This window comes from Cavia porcellus, unplaced genomic scaffold (genome assembly GCF_034190915.1).
Source record: "Cavia porcellus strain 051 isolate PalLab524CR breed Dunkin Hartley unplaced genomic scaffold, mCavPor4.1 scaffold_49, whole genome shotgun sequence".
Classification (NCBI taxonomy): domain Eukaryota; kingdom Metazoa; phylum Chordata; class Mammalia; order Rodentia; family Caviidae; genus Cavia; species Cavia porcellus.
The window spans coordinates 1,506,462-1,528,748 of record NW_026947532.1 but is presented as its reverse complement, the minus strand read 5'-3'; the positions used below and the strand labels follow the sequence as shown (position 1 = coordinate 1,528,748).

The 22,287-nt window shown below is 58.2% G+C and overlaps 2 protein-coding genes across 9 annotated transcripts in view; both read left to right on the top strand.

The window, feature by feature from the left end:
- The window catches only part of Vav2 (vav guanine nucleotide exchange factor 2), a 127,471-nt gene extending 121,460 nt beyond the window's left edge, over positions 1-6,011 (top strand). For 3 of the 6 annotated variants that reach the window (XM_063244209.1, XM_063244207.1, XM_063244206.1), the window contains 3 exons: positions 117-203; positions 702-856; positions 4,134-6,011. In XM_063244209.1, the coding sequence (XP_063100279.1) occupies positions 117-203; positions 702-856; positions 4,134-4,181 (290 nt within the window). In that variant the 3' untranslated portion in view covers positions 4,182-6,011. The remainder of the gene's footprint in view (positions 1-116; positions 204-701; positions 857-4,133) is intronic. The other 3 variants (XM_023566417.2, XM_063244208.1, XR_002792034.2) reach the window with 2 other exon arrangements.
- An 11,842-nt stretch (positions 6,012-17,853) lies between these two features.
- The window catches only part of Sardh (sarcosine dehydrogenase), a 39,232-nt gene continuing 34,798 nt past the window's right edge, over positions 17,854-22,287 (top strand). Inside the window, exons 1-5 of one of the 3 annotated variants that reach the window (XM_003473142.5) lie at positions 17,873-17,977; positions 18,376-18,424; positions 19,840-20,211; positions 21,151-21,329; positions 21,998-22,177. In XM_003473142.5, coding sequence (XP_003473190.1) covers positions 19,878-20,211; positions 21,151-21,329; positions 21,998-22,177 — 693 coding nt within the window. In that variant the 5' untranslated portion in view covers positions 17,873-17,977; positions 18,376-18,424; positions 19,840-19,877. The other 2 variants (XM_013155975.3, XM_063244205.1) reach the window with 2 other exon arrangements.

The window sequence follows — 22,287 nt, the reverse complement described above, 5'->3', positions numbered from 1 at the left end:
CCCCTGTCTGCATCCTGTACCCCTGCCCGCAACCCACACCCCTGCCTGCACCCTGCGTCCCTGGCCACCCCTGCTACCCACATGCCTGTCTCACACTCTCTCTCGCCTCTTTGCAGCGTCCTGTGCTTCCTACAACTTCTCTTTTCTCAGTCCTCAGGGCCTCAGCTTTGCCCCCCAGGGCCCTTCTGCTCCCTTCTGGTCAGGTACTGCTGCCCCCAGGGCCCCGTCCTGCCCTTGCCGGCCTCCACCGCTGTCAGCTTGTAGCTCATCAGCTTTGCCTCTGGTGGTGGGAACGTGGGGGCCCCTCCAAGTGGGGCTGGGAGGCCCTGGGACTCCTGGTAGGGGGACGGGGTCTCTGTCAGCCATGACTATGTGGTGACTCCCACCAGAGCCAAAGCCCCTCCTCAGTGGCCATGCGTGTCACTCATGCTCACCCATACCCCTGGCACTCCCAGGCCCCTGCTGAGCTGGCTCTGTTTTTGGCGTGGTTTGGGCTCTGGGGTGGGCAGGCCCAGAGCCACAGCGGCCCGAGTAGAGCAAAGCACAGCCCCACAGGCCCAACCTGGCCCGGTCCCGGTATGCCAGAGCCTTGCTCTCTGGGTGCAGGGCTGGGCGTGGGACATGGGGGAACACAGCTCAGCCTGACGCCCCCGGCCCGGCTAGGCTCCCGCAGCCGCGTGACACTGCCCCTCTCCCTGCAGTGTTCACACCCCGAGTCATCGGAACAGCAGTGGCCAGGTACAACTTCGCTGCGCGGGACATGCGGGAGCTGTCGCTTCGGGAGGGCGACGTGGTGAAGATCCACAGCCGCATCGGTGGGGACCAGGGCTGGTGGAAGGGCGAGACCAACGGCCGGGTGAGTGCCTGGGGCCCTGCCCAGAGACCCCATGGGGACTGACCAGGCGCCCTCTGACCCTGCTCAGCCTCATCCTCAGAGCCACCCTGCAGGCTGGCCTCATGGAGGGAAACTGAGGCTCCAGATGTTTACCCTTGTGGGCCCAGGGTCCCACGGTGTCAGATCTGATCAGGGCCCTGGGCTCTGGCCTCCTCTTCCTGCTCTGTCTCAGCCTAGGTCTCTGTCACCCAGCAGGGTGTGCAAGTTCCCTGTGCCACCAATTAGGAAATGTGCTGCCTGGCTCTGGCCTCAGCCACCCACGGGTGGTAGCCAGGCAGCCTCGGTCGCTGTGCTGAGCGTCCATTGCCTGGTGCAGGAGCCAAGCTGCCTCGCCTGGGCATGGCCTCAGCCCGTGCAGGCCTCGGGAGTGGTCTGGTTTCCTCCCAGATGCCCTTCAGCAGGGGGCTGTGGCCTCGAGGCCTGGATTACAGTGCTCTAAGTACTCCTGTGTTGGTGGCACAGGAGGCAGCTGGGGCCATTACGCACCTGTGTCCTCACCAAGTCCCAGCGGTTTCTGCGTAATTAGATTTAGAACCTCTGGCCTCGGGACTGCTAATGACTGTGGATAAGACCCTGCTGTTGTTGAGAAATGTCCCTTTTCACTGCTGGCAGTGCTTACAGCCAACTTCACTTTCAGAGGACTCCAGCATTCCTTGGGATTGGGTCTCGAATAATGTGCTTTTCTCTCTTCCTGTTTCCTTGCATTTAAGATGGGTCTCACTCACAGGTGGGTTTTTCCAAAAGCCAGTGTGACCTGTCATCTCTGCCTTTTAGCAAGCACATGTTGCTCATTTATGTTTAATGCAATCATGGGGCTATGGTGGGGTCAACACATCACCTCATCACGTATTCATCACAACCCTTTTTTTCTTCTTGACCACTGCTGGGTTAAGCAGTGTTCTTGTCCTTCTGAGCCACGTCTTCCCTTAATTGGTTAGCTACATAGCCTGGCCACCACGTGTCTGTCCGAGAGGCAAAGACGGGTGCCCTCCTGCTTAGTGACCACCTGCAGTTCCTCACTGTGCTCATCTTCCTCCCCTGTGAGGATCGCACTGGGCCTCAGTTCTCCGTATTTTTACCACTTGAGGTGAGCTGCAGAAGATACATGCCTCTGACCTGTGTGTGTCCTGAGCTCAAGCCAGCTCCACTTGCCGCGACCCTGAACCCGGTCCTGGAACGAGCCCAGGTCCTCTGTGGCTTGGATGTGTTCTGAAGTGTGGGGCCAGTTGTTCTGTAGAATGTGCTGCAGCCTCTTCAGATTTGTGTGACTCGTGGCAGATTGAGGTCACAGATTCCTGCTGGGGACACTGTGACAGAGTGTCACTCTGCCGCAGGGCCACCGTGTCCTGCCAGGAGTGTGTGATGCGAGTGGTTCCCTTTATCTGTGACCTTAACTTTGATCACTTGGTGGTAGTGACGTCTGCAGGGTTCCTCTTGTGTGAAGTTACTGCAGTTAATAAGCAGCCTGCCGGGCGAAGTGGTGCACGACCGTGATCCCAGCGGCTGCAGAGACGGAGGCGGGCATACCCCAAGTTCAAGGCCAGCCGGGCAATGAAGCCAGCCCCTGCTTCAATGTAGAGAAGGGAGGGCTGGGGTGGCGCTCACTGGTGGAGCATTTGCCTAGCAGGTGTGGGGCCCAGGCTCCATCTCCACAGCAGGAAAGCCGTTTGCAGCACAGTACAGAGGGGATCAAAAATCTGGTGAATGTCTTTAAAAATGTTTTTTATCAGTAAAAGATACATTGCCATGAGTCTCCCCCTAGATTCTCTCCCCGGCTTTCCTCGTCGCCACTTCTGAGGCAGCTCTGGAAGTCCTCTTTCATTGATTTTGTTTTGTTTTGTTTTGTTTTGGTACTGGGGATCGGACTCACCATCTTGTGCTTACAAATCCAGCACTTGAACCCGAGCTAAACCTGGGCCCTCACCATCAGGTTTTTAAGCACCTGCCTTTCCGTTGACCACTACTGTGCAAGTAGGCTTTGCGGTACTATCGATCACACCTTGTAAGGACGCTTGTGAGAGAGGCCCCGGGGCTGCTGCGGAAGGTGGCAGGCGCGCCGAGCGTGTTTGGAGTGAGAGCTTCTCTGAGGGGGGCTCACGGCACTGCCTTTCCCTGTGACGTTTTTCCCTAAATGCACGCTGTGGTTTTGGGCCCCACTGTGCGGACTCGGGCCTCTGTGCAATCCCGCCAGCTTCGTCTGCAGCCACACCAGCCAGAGCCCAAGAGCGCTTTTATAAAACTGCACCTGCATGGAATATGTGTAGACCTTCCCCTCCTTACACCCTAAATGAGGCAGTGCGGCAGCTCTGCACGGGGTGTCCCCATGGTCACCGGGAGCACCTCGGGTTTTGTGTGAACCCCACACCTCTCCCAGAGGAGGCTGGAGCGTCCCCGCTTGGGTGTCCAAGGGTCCTGGGGGTACCGGGCGCAGCTGCTCTTGGAGACTGGGCCAGCAAGCCGTCCCTCTCTGCACCCCCGCCCCCGCCCACTGTGTCTTCACCGTTTCTTCACTCGGGCCAGTCTGTCTGTGTGCCAGTTACTTCTGACCGTCCTTGCTCCAACTTGCTCTTCTCTGCTCCCCTGAATGGCTCCCTTCTCCAAGGAGCCCCCGTCCCTCTTGTGAGGAATCACCCTCCTTGTCTGGAAGGGTCTTTCCGATGGGCGCAGGACTTGGGGTGCTGGGGCCTCATGCTGCTGCTCCTTCATGGCATCGCCCCAGGGCCCCCCAGCTTCCACCATGTCTGCCACGCTGTCCTCACTGGGCTCCTGGAAGGCTGCTGTGTCCCCTGTGTGCCCGGGCGTCAGATCTCACGTGGCCTGTGTCCTCCCTCCCGCCCTTCCCACTGTCCTTGGTCACTGTCTGTCCCCTGTCCCCGCTGCTCTCACCGTCACACCTGTTGGGTCTCAGCTGCAGTCTCGGCATCCCCTGTCCCAGGCTGGTTGCCCTGGGGTCCCAGTGGTTGCTTGTCTGTGACATCGGTCCACCGCCTGGCCGGTTCCCGCCGTACCCACGTGCACAGGCCACCGGTGGGCCGTGACCCCTCCCTCTTTGCCCTCTTAGCTGGCCAAGGCCGGCTGGGTTGCTTTTTTGGCCCACCAGGCCCTCAGCCCTGCCCCAGAGCCCCTTTGCTTCTAAGGGTCCTTGGTCTCACATGCTCGGCTGTCCCCGGCTATCCCTGGCTGATCCTGGCTGGCAGCCACCAGTGCATGTGTGATCTAGCCTGCCATCTCTTTTCAGATCGGCTGGTTTCCCTCGACCTACGTGGAAGAGGAGGGCGTCCAGTGACCGCAGGGGCCCAGGCAGCGTTTGAGGATTTTCTCGGGAGCGTGTCCCTAGCCCTGAAGTCTGTCCCTGGCTTCTCCGTGACTCCCAGGGAAGACGCCCACCAAGCCGCCTGGCATGGAAAGCCTGGAGGGGTGGGAAGGGCGCCCGGAATCCCGATCTCAGACTGTTTCCCTGCCACTTGCCCCGGTGGCCTGCTGTGGGTCATGCTGCTTGTACATAGAGGAAGCTGGGCCATCCCTGCCCAGCGTGGATAGGTGGCCGGTGCCAGCCATGCTGCAGACCGGGCCCTCGTTGGTGGCAGAGACCAGAGGCTCATCGAGTTCCCCTCTGGAGGAGACGGCGCTCGGGTGTCTGGAATTAAATAGCAGATGGTTCTGGGGCTGGGACATCACCCGGCCCATCTCTCAACCCCTGGACTCCGGCCCTGTCTCTGCTGCTCTCGGGGCTCCCAGCCCAGGGCAGCAGCAGGAACCAGAGCCAGGCTGTTTGCCATGGTCCTGCTCAGCCCACTGTGCTGGGGTGCACAGGGAGAGAGCTCCTGGGGGCCCCCAAGTCCTGCTGGCTCCTGAGACTTCCCCCAGCATCCCCGTTTCCCACCACACGGGGCCTGCAGACCCTACAGGGTGGCTCCTCGGGCGTGCTTGGCAGAGGCCCAAGGGATGATGACACTGCTGGCCCCGACCCTGGTCCATGGTACTGTTCTCGGCCTTGCTGAGGACCCCTCTCCTGAGCCTGCTGCCCAGTGACATGCCTTCTTTAGGGGGCCCATCACCATGCCCCACTGCCCACCCACTTTCCCTCTGTGTCCCACACGGGACTCCCGGGCTCTGCCAGCCTTCGTGAAATCAGTTCTGCCCCAGGCCTGGTCTCCCTCCAAGGGCCACTTCGGTCCACTCTTGGGCCATGGTGAACCAGAAATAAGTTCCCTTGGGGGTGGCTGTACCCTGTTACCTCTCCCTTGTCCTCACTATCCCAAGGCAAAACTTCTGGGCCCAGCCAGGCTTCTCCGAGCCCTGTGTCCTTGGCCAGCTGCACAGCCCCGGTCGAGGAGTGGCCAGGGCCGGGGTGGGGGTTTGCCCTGTCTGGGAACTGCACAGGCCCTGGGGGCCTCAGGTCAGTCAGGCTCGTAGCCCGGGCGCTGGGTTTGCAGGCCCAGCAGCCGGGCAGAGGAGGAGAACAGTGAGGGGCAGTGAAGAGTGGGCTCAGAGAAGGGGCGCAGGCCTTGGGGGTCAGCGTCCTGGTGCCTTGAGCTGGCCTAGGATGGCAGGGAGCGCGCAGTCCCCGCAGGTTCACCGGTCGGGGCTTTCTTGCGGGTTTTTGTTCCTTTGTGTTTTGTTCAGCTCATTTGTTTTTTTAAGAGAAAGAGATGGTGATTATTTCCTGCGTCTCCCGTGCTCCCTCTGTGAGTCGGGGGAGATATTAATGGCAGGCATCAGGCAATGGCTGTTTGTGCTCATGGTGATCCCCGTGTGTCATCACAATGGCAGAGAACACTGAAAAACACGATCCAGAGCCCTGGGTTTTGTGAATGTTTTGTTGTGTTTGTTTTGACCTCTGTGTTTAGTTTGGCTTTGTTTTTGCACTGTATGGAGCAGGGTGGTGGGACCCCGGGATGCAGGTGTGTCGGCAGGAGGTGGGACGCCCTCCGGAGGGCCGAGGACCTGGGCCCAGATCAGCTGTGAACGTTTAGGAGCCCCTTGCATGCGAGTCAGGGATCTGGGGTCCGGCTGCCGCGACCCCAACTGAAACACAAAACTGTACATTTTGCCAATGGGTTTTTTCAGACCACGGTTTTTACTCCAAATAAACCTATGTTCTTTTCTGCTGGAATGATTGGCCTGTTGTACATGGCCCTTTCTTACCCTGAGCCCCACAGTCAGCCCACTCTGGGTCCGAACTGCCTCTGGACACAGTGGCCTTCCCAGACATGCAGCCTTTATCCTCAGCAGTGCCTCATGGTGCAGCATGGCTGCAGGAGCTCCACACCCATGAGGCTGTGGGAGGAACCAGGTACTCTTGTGGCTCTGTAGCCAGGGCCTGCTCAGAGCATTCCTGGCTGCCAAGGGCTGGGAAAATGCAGGGCCCCAGCCACCCTGGAGACCATGGGGTCCCATCACTGAGGGGATGGCAGGGACCATGGTGGTGGTGGGGCAGCAGCTGCATCTACCTTAGAGCTGGCTCACAGATCATTTGGAGGATGAGACAAGAGAACCTTGGCAGATGTGAGTACTTGTTCCAGGCTGGGGTTGAGGGAGCCTGCACTCACCTAGCCCCCCAGGGCCTGGCTCAGGTGGCTGACAGCCAGCACTGCCCTGCTACCCTGGACAGCAAGCCATTCATGTGGCCTGGGAAGGAGGTGACCAGGGTCTGCTTCGGGCTTTGCAACCTGAAACCACTCTGGAGGTGGGGGCACACTGGACCCCAGGCGCCACCTGCCTGTGTCATTCCCCTCCTTGCCCGGCTTCCTGGCCTCAGCTCCAACCCTGCATGCCCACCTGCCCAGGACCTCAAGTGGCAGAGCGCTTCCCTCTGGGCAGTCCTGGCAGAGTGGCCATGCCTCCCTCACCTCGGCCCTGGGGTAAACACATGACCATTTCCTCCTCCATCTGAGGCGGAAGTCAGGTCATGGTGCTGCCCTGGGCTGCTTTCTAGAAGCCTCTCTCACTCAGAGTGGCTGCTGCTTGCCGTATCCTCACCCTGGCACTGCGCAAGGTCCCTGTTCCTGCTGGATTAGGGCTCATGCTTGGTCCTACTAACGCCTGTGTCCTTGCAGAGGACAGCTGGGGGGATGTCAGGGGGCCGCCTGCGGTGAACACCCCAGAGCCGGGTGGAGAGCTGCAGTGGGTGGTTTCTGCCCCTGGACGAGGTTGCTCCAGGCAGCAGAGCAGAGGAGCAGTGCCTCTGGGGTGTCACCTGAGACCACCCCAGTCATGTCAAGCCCACCCAGGTCCTGACCATGAAGGCTGGTGCCCCTCCCTTAGGTGAGCTGGGGTCAGCTCCTGGGCCTCAGTGGAGACCAGGACTCCACTGAGTCTTCACAGTGATGGGACTCACAGTGAGTCCCATCATGCATGTGTGCTAATGAGCATCTGCCATGTCACACACCGCAGGAAGCAGGACGGAAGCTTCTGGAGAGACAGGACACAAACTGGATTTTTTTCCCCTCCTTCCCCTCCCCCTTCCTCTCTGCTCTCTGGGCGCTGTGCAAGTTTCCGCGGGAATCACACATTTCCTGCCTGACCACTTTGGCAATTTGCCTTTATTTATCAAGTATTGCAAAAAATCCAGACTTTCTGTTTGTGTTACTTTCGTGTGTGCAGCCCATTTTAACTGATCCTCAGCTGAGCTGCAGAGCGCTGAACAGGCCAAGGTCTCCTCTGTTGCCTGCGGTGTTTGAGACACGACACAGTGTGAGATACACAGAATGCACAGATGGGCTCAGGAGACCCAGCCCGTTCCAGAAGAGGAGAGAACCTCAGGTGCAGGCTCTGGGGCTGGGGCCTGGGATTCGAACTCTTCCCAGGCACAGGGAGCCATAGCTGCAGGGTTTGAGGGCCCAGGAGCCCCCTCTGCCTAAAGCCAGGCGTTGGGGATCTCCCACTGCTCGGACTAATAGTTGGAGTTTCCAGGGCAGGAAACAGAATCATGGAACGCAGCAAACCTCTAAAACAAGGTTTTTCTGTTTCCAAGACACCCCGTTCCTCAGGACACACAGACCTGGGATAGTGAAGCCCCGAATTCAGGGGGGAGGAAAGCTGATGGGCATCTAAGCACGCAGCAAGTCCTGAGGAGGACTTGCTGTAGGTGCTGCACACCAACCTTCACTGGGGGCCGAGGGAGGGGTTGGTGCCTGCAAGGTCTTGTGCTTGGCGGCAGGGACACGGTGGCCTTGCTGCAGGGCACTTCCTGAAGACATGGCTGCAGGCACAGAGGACTGGATGAGCACGAGCCTATGTCTCTGCGAACAAGTCCTGATCAGGATGGATGACTGGGTTACAGAACATGCAGCCGTCATAAGCTGTCAGGGGAAATGGCCAGTGTCACAAGGTAGGAAGGACAGCTGGGAAGGGACAGAGGCAGGAAGGGGGACAGGACATCGGCCTCCTCAACTGTACTAGGTAAGAGTCAAGGAAAATTTAACTCGACACTCATGGATCGGGCAGGGTTTGCTGAAGGAACAGGTTTAGTGTTACGTGTGATGTGTATGGTGGGATGACAGTAGCTGCTTGTGGAGTGGCGGGTGGAAGAACGCATAAGGGCCATCTGTGTGCCATCTGGCAGGAGGACCCGGCCAGACTCCAGTGTAAGTCCACATTAGAAAGCTAAAAAGTCTGTGCTAGAAGCCCAAAAGAACTGGAGAGGGACATCTGGAGAAGACAACCAGAGCTCCGTCAAAGAAGCAGAAGGGCAGCCTTCCTTTCCCTTTTGATGCTCTCCGAGCCACAAGCCTATTGGTTGGTGCCACCCACATCAGGGCGGATCTTCCCACCTCAGTTCTTGGCCCATGTGTCAGTCATCCAGACATGCCCATAACTGCTCCCCTAATCCTTTAGGTCAGTGATGGTGAACCTTTTAGAGCTTTCATTGATGAGAATAACCTGCTGCTGCTTACGTGCCATAGGTTTGCCACCCCTGGCATTTCTCAGTCCATTCAAGCTGACATCACTCTTTCTTTTTCTTTTTTCTTTCTTTCTTTCTTTCTTTCTTTCTTTCTTTCTTTCTTTCTTTCTCTTTCTTTCTTCCTTCCCTCCCTCCCTCCCTCCCTCCCTTCCTTCCTTCCATCTGTCTTTCTTTCTTTCTCCCTCCCTCCCCCCTCCCTCCCTCCCTCCTTTCTTTTTTCTTTTTTCTTTCTTTCTTTCTTTCTTTCTTTCTTTCTTTCTTTCTTTCTTTCTTTCTTTCTTTCCACAGGGAATCAAACTCACTACCTCGCTCTTGCCAGGAAGACACTGTGCCTCTGAGCTATGCCCCTAGCCTTCAGGTTGACACCACTGTTAATGATCACATCAAGTAACAGAGTGTAAATATAGGATTTCCTGTGGATAAACACAAGGAGAGATGGGTGAAAGATGTGGAAGAGGGAACCCATGGATCTCATCAAAGCTCCCCACGAGGCTCCGGAGACAGGATCTGAGAAAAGGCTTGGCTTGGCTTGGCGTGCACGGTGTGTAGGTGTGTACGTCTCCTGCTGCTGCTGTGACAAGTGACACTGGGCTAGCACACAGCCGTGTCAGCGTAGGGCTGTGGAGGTACAGACCAGCTGAGGGTGACTGACTTCCTGTCCCTCCTCAGTTCTGGAAGCAGCCTGTACCCTGCAGTCCTGGCCCGCACCTCTGTTTTCAGCAAAGTGGCCATGCTGTGGCTGGGTAAGTGTCTCTGCTTTCAGGGACTGGTCATGAGACGTCCCAGGCAGATATCCAGGGCAGTCCCTGTATCAAGGTCCTCAACCCTGGCCACCCATGCAGAGCCTTTTGCAAGGAAAGGTAACATTCGCAGGTCCCAGTGGTAGGATGTGGACATCACTGGGGCCTTCACCTGCCTGCAATGACCAGCAGGTGACATGCCCAGGTCAGCTCCCCTCCCCGGGAAAACAACACACACCCTAAAAAAATAATTCGAATTCCACCTGCAAACTGGTGAAAACGTACACCCAAAGTGAAGTGCAGGCAGGCGCCCAGCGGTGGGCTGGCTTTCTCCTTGTGGCAGCTGCACAGCCAGTGGACTTGAGGGCCAGGCTTGAGGGCATGAGACAAAACCCTGGGCCACGCAGGTGCTGAGTCTAAGGGGGACCCATCTGGAAGCTGGGGCACAGATGGGCCTTGCGCTCAGAGTCAGGATGAGTATGTCCACTGTGTGGTGGGGAATACAGAGAGTGCTCGCCTCGTATTTACTTTTGTGAGAAAGACACATCCCCACTCCCCTTCCTCCGAGTCCTCCCCGTGTTCCAGACTCATCCCGGCCTCCTTGCCGCTTCCAGAAACAGCTCTGGAGTCCTCTTCCATGAGCGTCTTCAGTGGCACTGTCACGGCTGCCTCCATGTCCTAAGCTGATTCAAAACACTGACCTTTTGTGGCCGTTGTGACTCTGGGGAAGTGCCAAAAGCTGCACAGGCTGGAGCCTTCACCCTAAATCACAGGGTCACCCTAAGCCAGTGTGACAGGACAGACGTGTCGTGGGACCTCCATGTAAAGACAGGATAGAGGTCAGGGCAATGATCTACAAGGAACCCCCCCCCCATCACCGACCAAGGACACCAGAGGTCACCAGCACCCCAAGTTCTGGGCGACAGGCCTGGAGCAGATGCTGCTCACCGTGCTCAGGAGGAACCAGCCCTGCAAAGACCCGAGCTTGAACTTCCAGCCTCCAAGATGACGGGAGAAGTTAGTTGAGCCACTCAGTCTGTGGCACATTGTCACCACAACTCTTAGGGCATCGACCCAGGGTGCAACTCTAACTTGGTACTTACTGAAGTGGCGGCCAGGATTTACACTTCCTGTGGTCCAAAAAGCCTGGAGCCGAGCCCTGAGGAAGGGGTCTGGGCTGCTGGAACTCCTGGTCCTAGAGGAAAGGACATGAAAGTGGTCTCTGGAAGGATCCACTTCCAACTTCAGCCTTGGGTAACTCCCAGAGAGGAGGCACCAGGAAACACACACATGCTGTCAGAGAGCACAAATCACACACCGAGGACACAGGAGACAGAAGCCCCAGGCTGCAGCACCAGTCCTCAGGAACGGCACACGAAGGACGAACCTGCAAACAGTGGTGGGCAGTGCGGGTGCATGGAGAGCCAGAGCTACAGGGGAACCGAGCCTCCCAGCCAGAGGGACTGGCAGGGACTGGCAGGGCCTGCACGGCCACAAAGCCGGGGGGATGGTTAGGTGCTTGGGTCAGGATGGACATCCCTGTGTCACCCGGCTCAAGAGAGCGGCACCAATGGGGGACATGGCAAAGTGAACGTGAAGGCCAAGCTGCTGCTGGACACAGAATGGACACAGTGCATTCCAGGGAGGACATTACCTCCCACCATGTGACTGGACCTTATGGTGCAAATGTGAAATATGAGACTTATAAGGATGAGGGGAGCAGTGAGTTCCTCAGCCCCAGCACCTGGGAGCTGTGGGGATCCCACTGCCCTGGACACCTTGAGCACAGAGGACCCAGCCCCGACATCAGCTCCACTGCCACCAGCCCACACAGCGATGGGCTCACTAGTGATCACCCACCTTCCTGTGACCTGCTCCCTGCCCACAGCCAGCCGGTGGGTGTGCCAGGCTCTGGGGGCCTCTGAGGTAGAAAACCTCACAGTAAGGGAAAGCAGGACACCGTCAAAAGGACAAAATCGCGCCCAGCAGCCTTGTGCAGTGGGGATTTTCTGAACTGCCTGATAATTCACAATAATCATCTCACAGAAGCTTTGAGAGAACCCAGCCGGACGAGCAAATAAAACTGGGAAACAGCCTTGGGTAAAGAAGGACAGAGAGATGACGGCCATTAAAATGAACCAGACAGTGTGTGATGTACAGGGCACCATTGGGCAGACCAATGCACACATCATGGAAGAGAAAAAGGGAGGGACAGGAAACTCACTGTTGTTTGTTTTGTTTTTGAGACTTCAGAGATAAAATTCTCAAATTCAGAGAATGTTGGAACCCTTGAAGCTGAGTACATGTGCAGGGCTGTGGCTGCGGGGCATGGCTGAACTGAGAACAAGGAGACCCTCAGGGGGCAAGACAGGCCACAGCTGAGGCTACCTGAAGACTTTCTGGGTAGTTTTCCTTAATTAGCATCGCCCGTGCTCTGAGGGGTCCTTGAACCCCTCCCAAGGTCTTCTCAGGTTTCCTCCATTGTCCACTCAGCTCCTTGCTTGTTTGGATTAAATACAGGCTGCCCAGGGTCAGCGGGCAGCTGCAGAGTTACAAGCTCTGCCGAGGATTTCACTCCTCCTGCAGCCCTAAAGACCATGCCAGTGTCTCACTCCTTTGAGCCTTCGCCATGCACCCATTTGGGGGATTGGGGATCTAGACACAGACCCTGAGAAGAGAAGGAATGAATATCCAGATCCATGACACCCAGAGTACCCCCCAGCTAGGACAAAGATACAGCATTTGGACCCAGAAAAATCCCAGGGCCAGATACACAGATCTAGAGGAAAGGGAATCGGCATGTCAGAGACATCTGCCTTCCCAGGTTCTCTGCAAGATCTTTCATGACAGCATGGACAGTGGAGTCAGCCAGCGGGTGAATGAATGAAGAGGCTGATATGTCTGGAGACTGGGCTGCCTTTCGAAAGCAGGACAGCCTCACAGGTGTAGTGACACAGGAGGAGCCTGGGAACAGCAGGTGCTGCCCACCTGACACAGAACTGCAGGTCCTGCGTGGTCTCGCGTCTGCGTGGACTCAGTGCCAAGCTTTGGGGAGCAGAGAGTAGCCAGGGCTTGAAGGAGGAAGGGGAAAAGGGAGATGACAGTCGGTGGGTACAGACTTCTAGGGGTGTGTCCTGGAGCATGCGTGTCCAGCAGGGGACCAGAGCTTGAGTGAGGCAGCATGTGCCGGGATTTGCCGAGCCAGTGGCTCTTCCGTGTTCTCACCCCCAGGGAAAAGCAGCTAACTCTAAGCTGGGGTGGTAATCAGCTTGGCTGCACATAAGCGTTTCACAGTGTGTGTCCGTGCAGCAAAGCACCATAGTGTGTGCTCTAAATACAACTTTTATCTGTTGGGTGTACCTCAAGATAGCTGCAAAAAATAAAAAATTAAAAAAAGCAATGGGGAGGCCGGATGTGGGGTGCATGCCTATAATTCCATTATTTTGCGAGGCTGAGGCAGGAGAATCTCAAGTGCAAGCCCTGCCTCAAAATGTGAAAGATTAAGAAGGGCTGGGGAGGTAGTTCCATGCGAAGGCTCTGGATTCAATCCCCAGCACTGCATAAAAAGAAGAAAACACTTAGCAAGGCTTTCAGGGGAGAGCAGCACGGAGAAGGGCTGTCATAGACACTGTCCTTGCCAAATGCACGTCTTCCTGGAGATGTGGCCCACGGGGCAGGACTCGGTGAGTTACAGTTATTCTAGCTTCTCTCACCCCCATGAAGTTAGAGAACAGTAATAAAAATTACACAGAGAAATCTGCATTTGCAAATGAAGACACATTTCCAGTAGTAACCCAAAAAATTATAAATAAGGTGATAAAACATTTCAAAGTTATTTTAAAATTTTCAATGATACAAGTCCTTCCCATGGAAACTTGCAGAAGACAGTGTGGCCACCGTCAATTTGAGCAGGGTATTGGTGACTGTGACAGCATATGCCGGGTAAGGAACAGGCGCAGGGTGCACTTTGCTTTCTGATCCTGTCATCCTTTCAGGTTGGAACAAAGTATTTAGTCCTTGAACAAAAGTTATAGTTTGCCTTAAGCAGTTTCAAATTTTCCACTTAAAAAGGTAATTTTTCCAAGTGGAAAATTACAAAGGTGTTAAATGTGCCCAAATGACAGGGTTTTGACGTCACCCTCTGGGCAATGGCTCACTGGTGCTGCTCCCCCCAGGCCAGGCAGCGGGAGCCTCTGCTTATTCCAAGAGAACTGACCATGCCTGTGGGTTAGGCTCGGGCTCTTATCTTTGGTCATGGCTCGATACTTCGAGTTTGTGCTCTTTGCTGTGCTCAAACCTGCATTTCGCACAGGAATGCAGCAGCTCTTTTAGGGTTGGGTAGAGCCACTCTGCCCATCAGCAAGAGCAATTGCTGTTTCCCACCTGTCTCAGTCACTTTCTTGCCCCTGGGACAAAATACCCAACACCTGCAACTTAAAGGCGAGAGTTATTTTGGTTTGAGGTTTCAGTCCAAGATCAGCTAGCTGCAGGGCCGGAAGTTGTGGTGGAAGGGCAGGAGTGGAGGGGAGCTGCTCACAGCATGGTGGACGGGAAGGAGGGAGAGGAGAGAGGTGCCTAGGCAGGATGGAACCTTCTAGGCCAAGCCCCAGGGTCTGCCCCCAATCACGTGCCACCTCCGCACTGTAGGTCAGCTAGGAGCCCCCTCCCGACCTCTTCCCAAAGCTCCGCCTCGGAGCTCATGGGGCTCTGGAGAGCAGCTGCAGAGCGCAAACTGTAATGGGACCATCAGTGCTCCCGGTATGACCAGGGCTAGAACTGTCTTCTATGAGGCCAGGGCCAGGGCCTTCTCCTCGAGTGTGACTGCTCAGCCTCCTATGTGACCTCCCAAGTTCACCCCATGCACTGGAGGTAAGATGAAGCTTCTGCCTCAGGCTGAGTCCACATTCAAGCAGGGAGAGGGCACACACAGCCCCTCGAGGAGGACACTGCCTCCCCCAGGTGACCACTGCTGGCTCCCAAGGAGGCTGGGAAACAGCTCTGTGCTGGCTCTCGGTATGGACAGAACCAGGGCTCTGCCTGGCGGAGGCGGCTGGGCTCCTCGAGGCGCGTCAGGACCGCAGGTGCGTGGAACGTGTTGAGTCTCCACAGCTCGGCCCTGCTTCCACTCCAGAAGTCCGCTGTAGGCGATTCAGTCAGTGCACGCAGGCAGCCCACGCCATAGCTTGGATGGTTTCCGTTCGTGTGGGGGGAGAGGAGGCATCCAGAGAGCCACCCACCCTCGGCAGGAAATGGGTTCCGCTTCTCCTGACCCGGTGGCTCCCCCAAGCCTGCTCCCCAGCACCTCGCCGGCCACCTGTGTTCTCCTTTTCCGGCTCTGTGGGCTCAGCACCCAGCAACGCGGTCCCAGGATCGAGGCCGTGCTACGCTGTCACTTTGTGGACGGTTGTCACCACCAGGGGCTACAGCTGTGTGTCACCTTCTCGAATACAAACATGTGAGGCACGGCAGAGACATCATGCTTCGGGAATACTGGAAACCAACAATGAAAGGAGAGCGGCCGTGCCGGGTCAGAGGCGGTGACTGCCATGTTACCCGGGAACCTGTTTGGCTGACTGGAAGAGCCAATGGTACTGGTACCACAGCTGGGGACATCAGTCTTGCCGCCCGTCAGCTTGGCTGCAGGGGGGATTTTTACTGTGACAATCAGCCAAACCAGACAGCGAGACAGCACCCCGTGGTGTGAGAGGCTCATTTGATGATGACCGGGGATGCTGAGACCATAGGTGCCATCCTGGACCTTAGCACCCAACCTCAAGATGCACACAGCAAGCGGGGAGTGGTGCACACGTGTCATCCCAGCACTCAGGAGGCTGAGGCATGAGGACTGCCACAGGCTTAAGACCAGTCTTGGCTACAGAGTGAGTTCAAAGCCAGCCTGGACTACACAGGGCGACCTCTCTCAGAAAACCAAACAAACCAATGATACACAAGGCAAAGCCAGGTGGAATGATGGGTGCCATGGGTGAATTCCCAGCCTCCGGGAGGTGTGTAACTGCCCTCTTCTGGAATCTGACAAGCAGCTAGGGGACATACACCCCACTCCCCGGAGCAAGGTCCCCACGCTCTCTGCCTTGGAGCTGCTGCTTTCTCTGTCCTTCCAGGCCAGTGAGAGATCAGCCTGCATGCAGTACTCACGTCTGACCACTGGGGGCGGTGTTTTTTGCGGTGGCTCAGCTTCCTGCCTGACACGCTGACGGGAATGACCAGATCCCTGGGTGCTGCTGCCCCCACCTGAGCACGGATGGGCATTGCATCCCTGGAACCCAAGTGCACTGTTTCCTGCCTGTCCCTCATCAATAGAGCCTGGGTGCCTTGGAGGCTGGGCTGGGATGATATCCAGGGGTCTGGTCAGCAGCTGGGAAGGCAGAGGCCCCAGAGACCTGTGGGACACGCAGAGGGGCCAGGGCACAGGCTGGGGCTGAGGAGTGCGGGCAGCTGGACAACTGTGCCCTGTCTTAAGTGTGCGGGTAAAAAGGGAGCCCACGGCAGGCTCTGTGTGCCAGCTTCTCACAGGCACCAGCTCAACATGGGGAGTTCCCTTCCACACACAAATCAGGCAGAGATGAGTTCTGGGGGGATGCAGTGTCCAGCAAGGAGCCACTGTGACTGGACCCTGTCCAGCCTCTCGCACCCACATGCCGGGGCAGTAGAGGCCTCCAGTGCCCAGGACAGAGGGAGCCCAGTGGGCGCTCTCTGGGGAGTGGTCGGACTCACCCAAGCTTTCACAAGGTGCTAGGGAGGAGGGAGGCGCTTGGGGTTCTCTCTGGGTTCTTGTTGGGAAAATAAAACCCTGGCAGTGGAAACTCAGTCTCAGAGCAGCCTGGCCATTGGTCTGCCTGTGCTGTGACTGCCTGGGACCTGCTCCTGGCGTCCTGCCCTAGAGGACACTGCCTGCCCCCCAGAAGTGCTGCTCAGGGCAGGACAAACACCCAGGTTGGGCTGTCACTGGCGCTGCTCGTGTCCTGTGTCACAGGGCTACATGTGGGGCTCAGTAGAGGACCCTCTACCCATCCCACACTGCTCTGAACTTCTGCCCAGCAGAGGACAGCCTGGGGTCAGCCCTGTTCCCTGAAGGCTGGCAGCAGCACGGCACTGTGGGGCTGACGGCTGAGTCCAGCATGCTCTTCCCTTGGATTTGGGGTGTGGGACTCCTGTCACCCCCAAGAATAAGTCAACCACAACACCCACGGGCTCCACAAAATCCAAGCAGTAATCCTCAGGGAAAACCACAAAACCTCTATGAAACTGGCATGGCAGGGGGCAGGCTAACTTCTCAGATGGGTAAACTGAGTCTCAGCAGAAGGTGGGGTAAAGTGGCAGTAGGACTTATGCTAGCATCTCGGCCGAGCCTGTGCCCCCACACCTGGGAGGCAGCCCGTCCTCTCGTCCCTTCTGGAGCAGATGCCACGTGGCCTGAATCCATGCCCAATCACATGCCCGGCCTCTAGCCTCCTCCCCTTGCCCAAAGTCCAGGTGACAGCGCTGCCCCTTGGCTTGGACAGCACTGCTGTCTGAGAATTCAGGCTCAAGAGTCCGGGCTGCCCCGCTTGGGGCCTGGCCTCTTCTCAGGTGGCCAAGCTGGGTCACCCATGGAACAGACTGGTCTCTCCCTCCCCTGGGGCCCACACTGTCCCAGGGAAGCCCACCCTGAGGTGGGGGTATTGTGGAAAAAGGCTGGCCTCTGCACAGGGACTAAGAGTGATGTGAATACATGGCAGCCTTTGAGCCGGGCCACCTCTAGGTTCTCAGGCATGGCCCCGTCATAGCCGGGATCTCACCCACCCAGGATCTGGCTGCTTCCTGCTGGGGCATCTTGGGACACCAGTGTGCCTGACAGTCACGGAAGCAGGAATCCCAGCCTGGGGCCCCAGGCTCTGTGCAGTGGTAGGGCTGGTCTCTCCAGAAGGCTGTGTTGGGAACTCTGCAGGGCAGGATTTGGGGGGGAGGGGGAGGGCAGGGCTGTTCTGACCAGGCAAGAGGATCAGGCCCTGTATATGTCAGGATGAGCTGCTGGCAGCCCGGGGTGGGCGGTGCCTCTACTGCTGCTTCCCCAGCAGGCCCACCCACAGCCTGGGCTCAGGGCCCCTGGGGCAGGCAGGGACTCTGGGGGTCACCACAGGAGCCTCGAGACCCCTCCCCACCATGTAGGGGACAGGAAGTGAGTGTCAGAGAGGAGGAGGACTGCCAGATCACCACGGAGACAGCTCCAGGCTTAGGCCCCAGCCCAGCTGTCCACTTGGCTGCTGCCCTGCTGGCTGGCCCAGCACCCTGCCGGGCGGTGTGTCCCACCCACATGTGGGGCGGGGACAGTGAGCAGGCTGCGAGTTGAGAGTGTGGGCCTGTTCGGGGCTAGACCACAGCTCAGGAAGGAAGGTGGTGACGGTGCCCCCCCGCCGTGCAGGCACCCAGGAGGAGGTTGGCCCCCCAGGAGGGCAGGGCCCAGGCTTCCTGGGAGCAGGGGAGGGGGGCTGGGCTGCTGTAGGCACTTGGGGTGAGTGGGTGGCCTGGGCTTCCCCAGGAGACAGCTGGCCAGGTCCTTTCCACACTCACCCCCTCACTTCCCTGTGCCCAGGCCCACAGCAAAGCTGAGGTACTAACCCAGCCCCCAACAGGATCCCCCAGCCCAGCACTGGCCCGGCTAGAGCGAATCGGGTTAATGTTGAAGCAGCTGCTGGGGGCGGAGGCGGTGGGGACAGTGGACTGGCCGGGCGGGTATGAAGGCCAGTGGCACTGCACCGGGCACTGTGTGGGGAGGAGTCCTGTGCCCGGCCTGAGAGAGTCCCCTCTGGGCCCTTGTGCCAACGCTGCCCCAGGACACCACTCGTGCAGCTCCTAGACGGCTGAGCACCTCGAGGACCCAAGGTAGGGATAGAGAGGGGGCATCCCATGCTGGGCCCCACAGTGGGCAGCAAAAGGTAGACAGCTGCCACGGGGCTCCTGCCGGCAGCTCTTCCTGCCCCAAGGCTCAGGGCACAGACCCCAGCACCCTACTGCACCAGCCACCCTGGGAGTCTGCACAGGGGCTGTCGAGGTCTTTATGGTCCCACTAGGTCTAGCCTGGGACAGGAGAGCACTCAGACTTTGTGGCCCTGTGACTTCTGTCACCTTTGGGAACCTCTCTGTGCCTCAGTTTCTTCTCTGTGACACGGAGGACAGTGGCGTGTGCAAGAGAGTGACAGAAGAAGTGACTTAGTAAACTGCAGACATTTCTTGCTTAATGACGGAGTTACGGTTCCTGCCAGAAGGTCCTTCAGGGAGGGTCACTAGCTGAGGGGTTGTGTGTTACGTGTGTGTGCATTGCGATATTCAGAGCAGAGAGGCGGCCAGAGGAAACTTGGTTTGCTGACTTTGCTTTTGTTGGCATAACCCTTTGGGCTGTGACTGGTACTGTCCAGTACAATGGGCAGAAAGGACAGTGTTCCATCAACAAGGTGTTCTGTGCAAAAAGAAGACACCGAGAATCTGTAAACACACAAAAACAGATGAGACCTACAGAATGGTACAGAAAAGACGTTTCGAGGCACCTTGGTCGTGCCTGGACATAGCTGTCGTTAAAGAAGGGGTGTCTTAGAAGCTGAGTGAAGGTGGCTGTGTGTGTCAGCGAGGGCTCTCACCACCTAGTGACACTGGACAAGGACTCAGCAGTCAGGGAGGAGATCGAGAAGACGCAGGGCTGAGGTCAGGCTCAGCAGGATGGCACAGAAGGTTGTGCAGTTACCTGGGTCAAGACCTGGTCCGCTGAGGTTCTGGGCCAGCCCCAAGGGCAGCTGGGTTCTGTGGTGAGATGGCTGGGGGCGAGCTTGGCTCCCACCCCGGGGTCACTGCTCCCACTGTGGGGGTAACCTCCTCATGCTGGGATACACAAGGCCCTACTTCCCCTAAGCCCAAGGTGGCTGTGGGGTCGGGAGGTGACTGGAGACTTCTGGGCGAGCTCCTCTGGGAGTGGAAAGGGGCACTGAGGCACCATCCCTGCCCACCCGTGAGGTACTCCTGTCTGGGTGTCCTCAGTCTTGGGACCCTCCCTGTCTTTGATGTCCTCCCTTTCTGGATGGCCCTGGAGTTTCCCGGCTCCCACTGTGGGGCTCTGTCAGTGGCTCCAGTCCATCTTCTCCGCCACCCCTCTGGGACTGTGCCCCTGGCCCAGCTGGACCCTGCTGGACCCAGAACGAGTGAAGGGAGGCACTCATACCCAAGAGGCAGCAGGAGGAGCCCTGGGCAGAGATGGGCATGGGCAGCAGGGCCTGGCACACAGCATGGCCCCCGCTGTGTGCCTTCAGCTCTGCCCAGCCCAACTTTCCCTGACGCCCGGAGCCCCATGGCCTCCCTGAGCCGAGCCCTGCACCTGGCTGCCACCTGCCCTCGATGGAGACTGGCCCCGCGCCTGGGGCTGCAGGCCCTGGCCAGCACTGTGAATCCCCCGGCAGAGAAGAATGTACCCTACCAGCGCACCCTGAAGGAGGAGGCTGTGGGGCCCTTGGCAGAAACTCGGGGACCTAGCCAGCCCCTGCCCAACACAGCTAGCGTGGTGGTCATTGGCGGGGGCAGCTTGGGCTGCCAGACCCTGTACCACCTGGCCAAGCTGGGCGTGACCGGGGCTGTGCTCCTGGAGCGTGAGCGACTGACATCAGGGACCACGTGGCACACGGCAGGTAGGACTGGCATGCACATGGGCACAGGTAGGGTGCATGGGGGCACACACAGGATGCAGGCGGGTCATGTCGGGGGGCAGCCTCAAACCTGGGAGAGGCAGCTGAGCTGGAAGGGAGAGACCACTGGCCAGTCTGGAGATGGACAGATGTGGAGACGTGGCTGGCCCCCAAGTCCCTGGAGAGCTGCGACAGGAAGAGGGATGGTACTGCCCGAGTGCAGCACCAGGGCTGAAGCCCCTGTTCTCTGTCCCATTCGAGAGGCCCCTTCCCAAGAGAGCCACCCCTGCAAGGGGCACTTGCTGGGCACACTACCACCTCCCCCTGGGCATATGTCAAGCACCTCCAGCATGTGTGTCCACCAGCAGCTGATGTCTGCTCTGTGACCAGGGCTGTGCTGGAAAATGTTCTCTCTAGGCACACGCTTGCGCATTCCTAGTGGGTAAATATTGGCTTGGCCAAAACCAAACTGGCAAGGTGAGGTCAGACAAGGGGTTCACCCTAGGCCCCAAGAGCCCACAGAGTCACTTGGGCTCATGGGCCCTCCAGACCCTTGTCCTCGTGTCCCCTCTTCCTAGGGCTCTGCTGCACAAGAGGCAGCTCTGTTGTGGGGACCCCTTCCCGTCAGCCCTGGCAGGAGTCCCGATCCTGCCACTCGCCTGCTCTCCAACCTTGAACTCTGTGGTTTCATCTGTGAACTAGCCATGTGCTCCTAGGAGGCTGCTCTGGCACTCGGGTGTCAGGGTGGGGGTGGGGTCATCCCGACGGGTTCAGCCCTGGCTTGGCACACAATTGGCACTTGATGCACCGTGGGGACTGCTGGGGTCTCCAGCTGTGAATTCTCCTGCCTACCCCACCCGCCCCCCACCGCTCTGGTGTTTGACCGGGAGCAGGGAGTCAGCAGCCTGGCGGGGACTGATAAGAGCCCTCCTTCTGCGCCAGGCCTGCTGTGGCAGCTGCGGCCCAGCGACGTGGAGGTGGAGCTGCTGGCCCACACGAGGCGCGTGGTGAGCCGCGAGCTGGAGGAGGAGACGGGGCTGCACACGGGCTGGATCCAGAACGGGGGCCTCTTCATCGCCTCCAGCCGGCAGCGCCTGGATGAGTACAAGAGGCTCATGTCGGTGGGTGCACCGGGGAGGGGCGATGCCAGGAGAGGTTGGGGTGGGTGGGTGGATGAGCTCCCTGGGGGCCCAGCCCGTCACAGGAAAGGAGTCCTTAGTGGTCTGGACTCAAAACCTGCCCTACCTGACCCCGATGGCTGCGCTGCCTGGGTGGAGCGTTTTGGCCCCTCTTCATTCATAATTCCCAGATGGAGAAATGATTGGCTCGGCTCATCCCTAGTTCAGTCCTAGGGACCCTTGATTGGCTGCCTTGGGGCCAATCAGATGTGGTGGGGGCGTGTCCATGTTCTGTCCTAGTCTCCTGTACAGCATGGTTTCCTCTTGCTTGGGGAAGCCAGTTTGACCTGTGAAACCGGGTTCCCAGGCCCAACATATAAGACTGTGGGGGTGACTTTTATGCATTTTAGGTAATAAACCCTTTGCACCACGTACTGGCCCAGTTCTTTATCACCTGCGTAAAGGATTTATGTGGTGGCCATTGAACTCCAGGCCCCAGTGGCAGAGCTAGCCAGCGCTAGGGGGACAGGGTCCCCACACTGCACCTCCACCCGAGGCTGGAGCCATCTTGTGGTCTAGGGATCTGGATGTGGAGGCCTCTGGGGATCTGGCTGGTGGCCTGGGAGCTCCCAGAACAGCTCCCACCGCTCAGCCTCCTCTGGCCCCTCTAGCTGGGCAAGGCCTATGGTGTGGAGTCCCATGTGCTGAGTCCTGCAGAGACCAAGGCTCTGTACCCACTGATGAACGTGGATGACCTCTATGGGACCCTGTATGTGCCACAGGACGGCACCATGGACCCTGCTGGCACCTGCACTGCCCTTGCCAGGGCGGCTACAGCCCGAGGAGCCAAGGTACCTGATGGCCGCAGCTCTGAGCCCACTTATCCTGAGAGCCCTGAGAGTGGAGGTAGGAGCAGGCCATTGTCTGCCTGCCAGGGCCAGCTGAGGCTTCGTGTCCACAC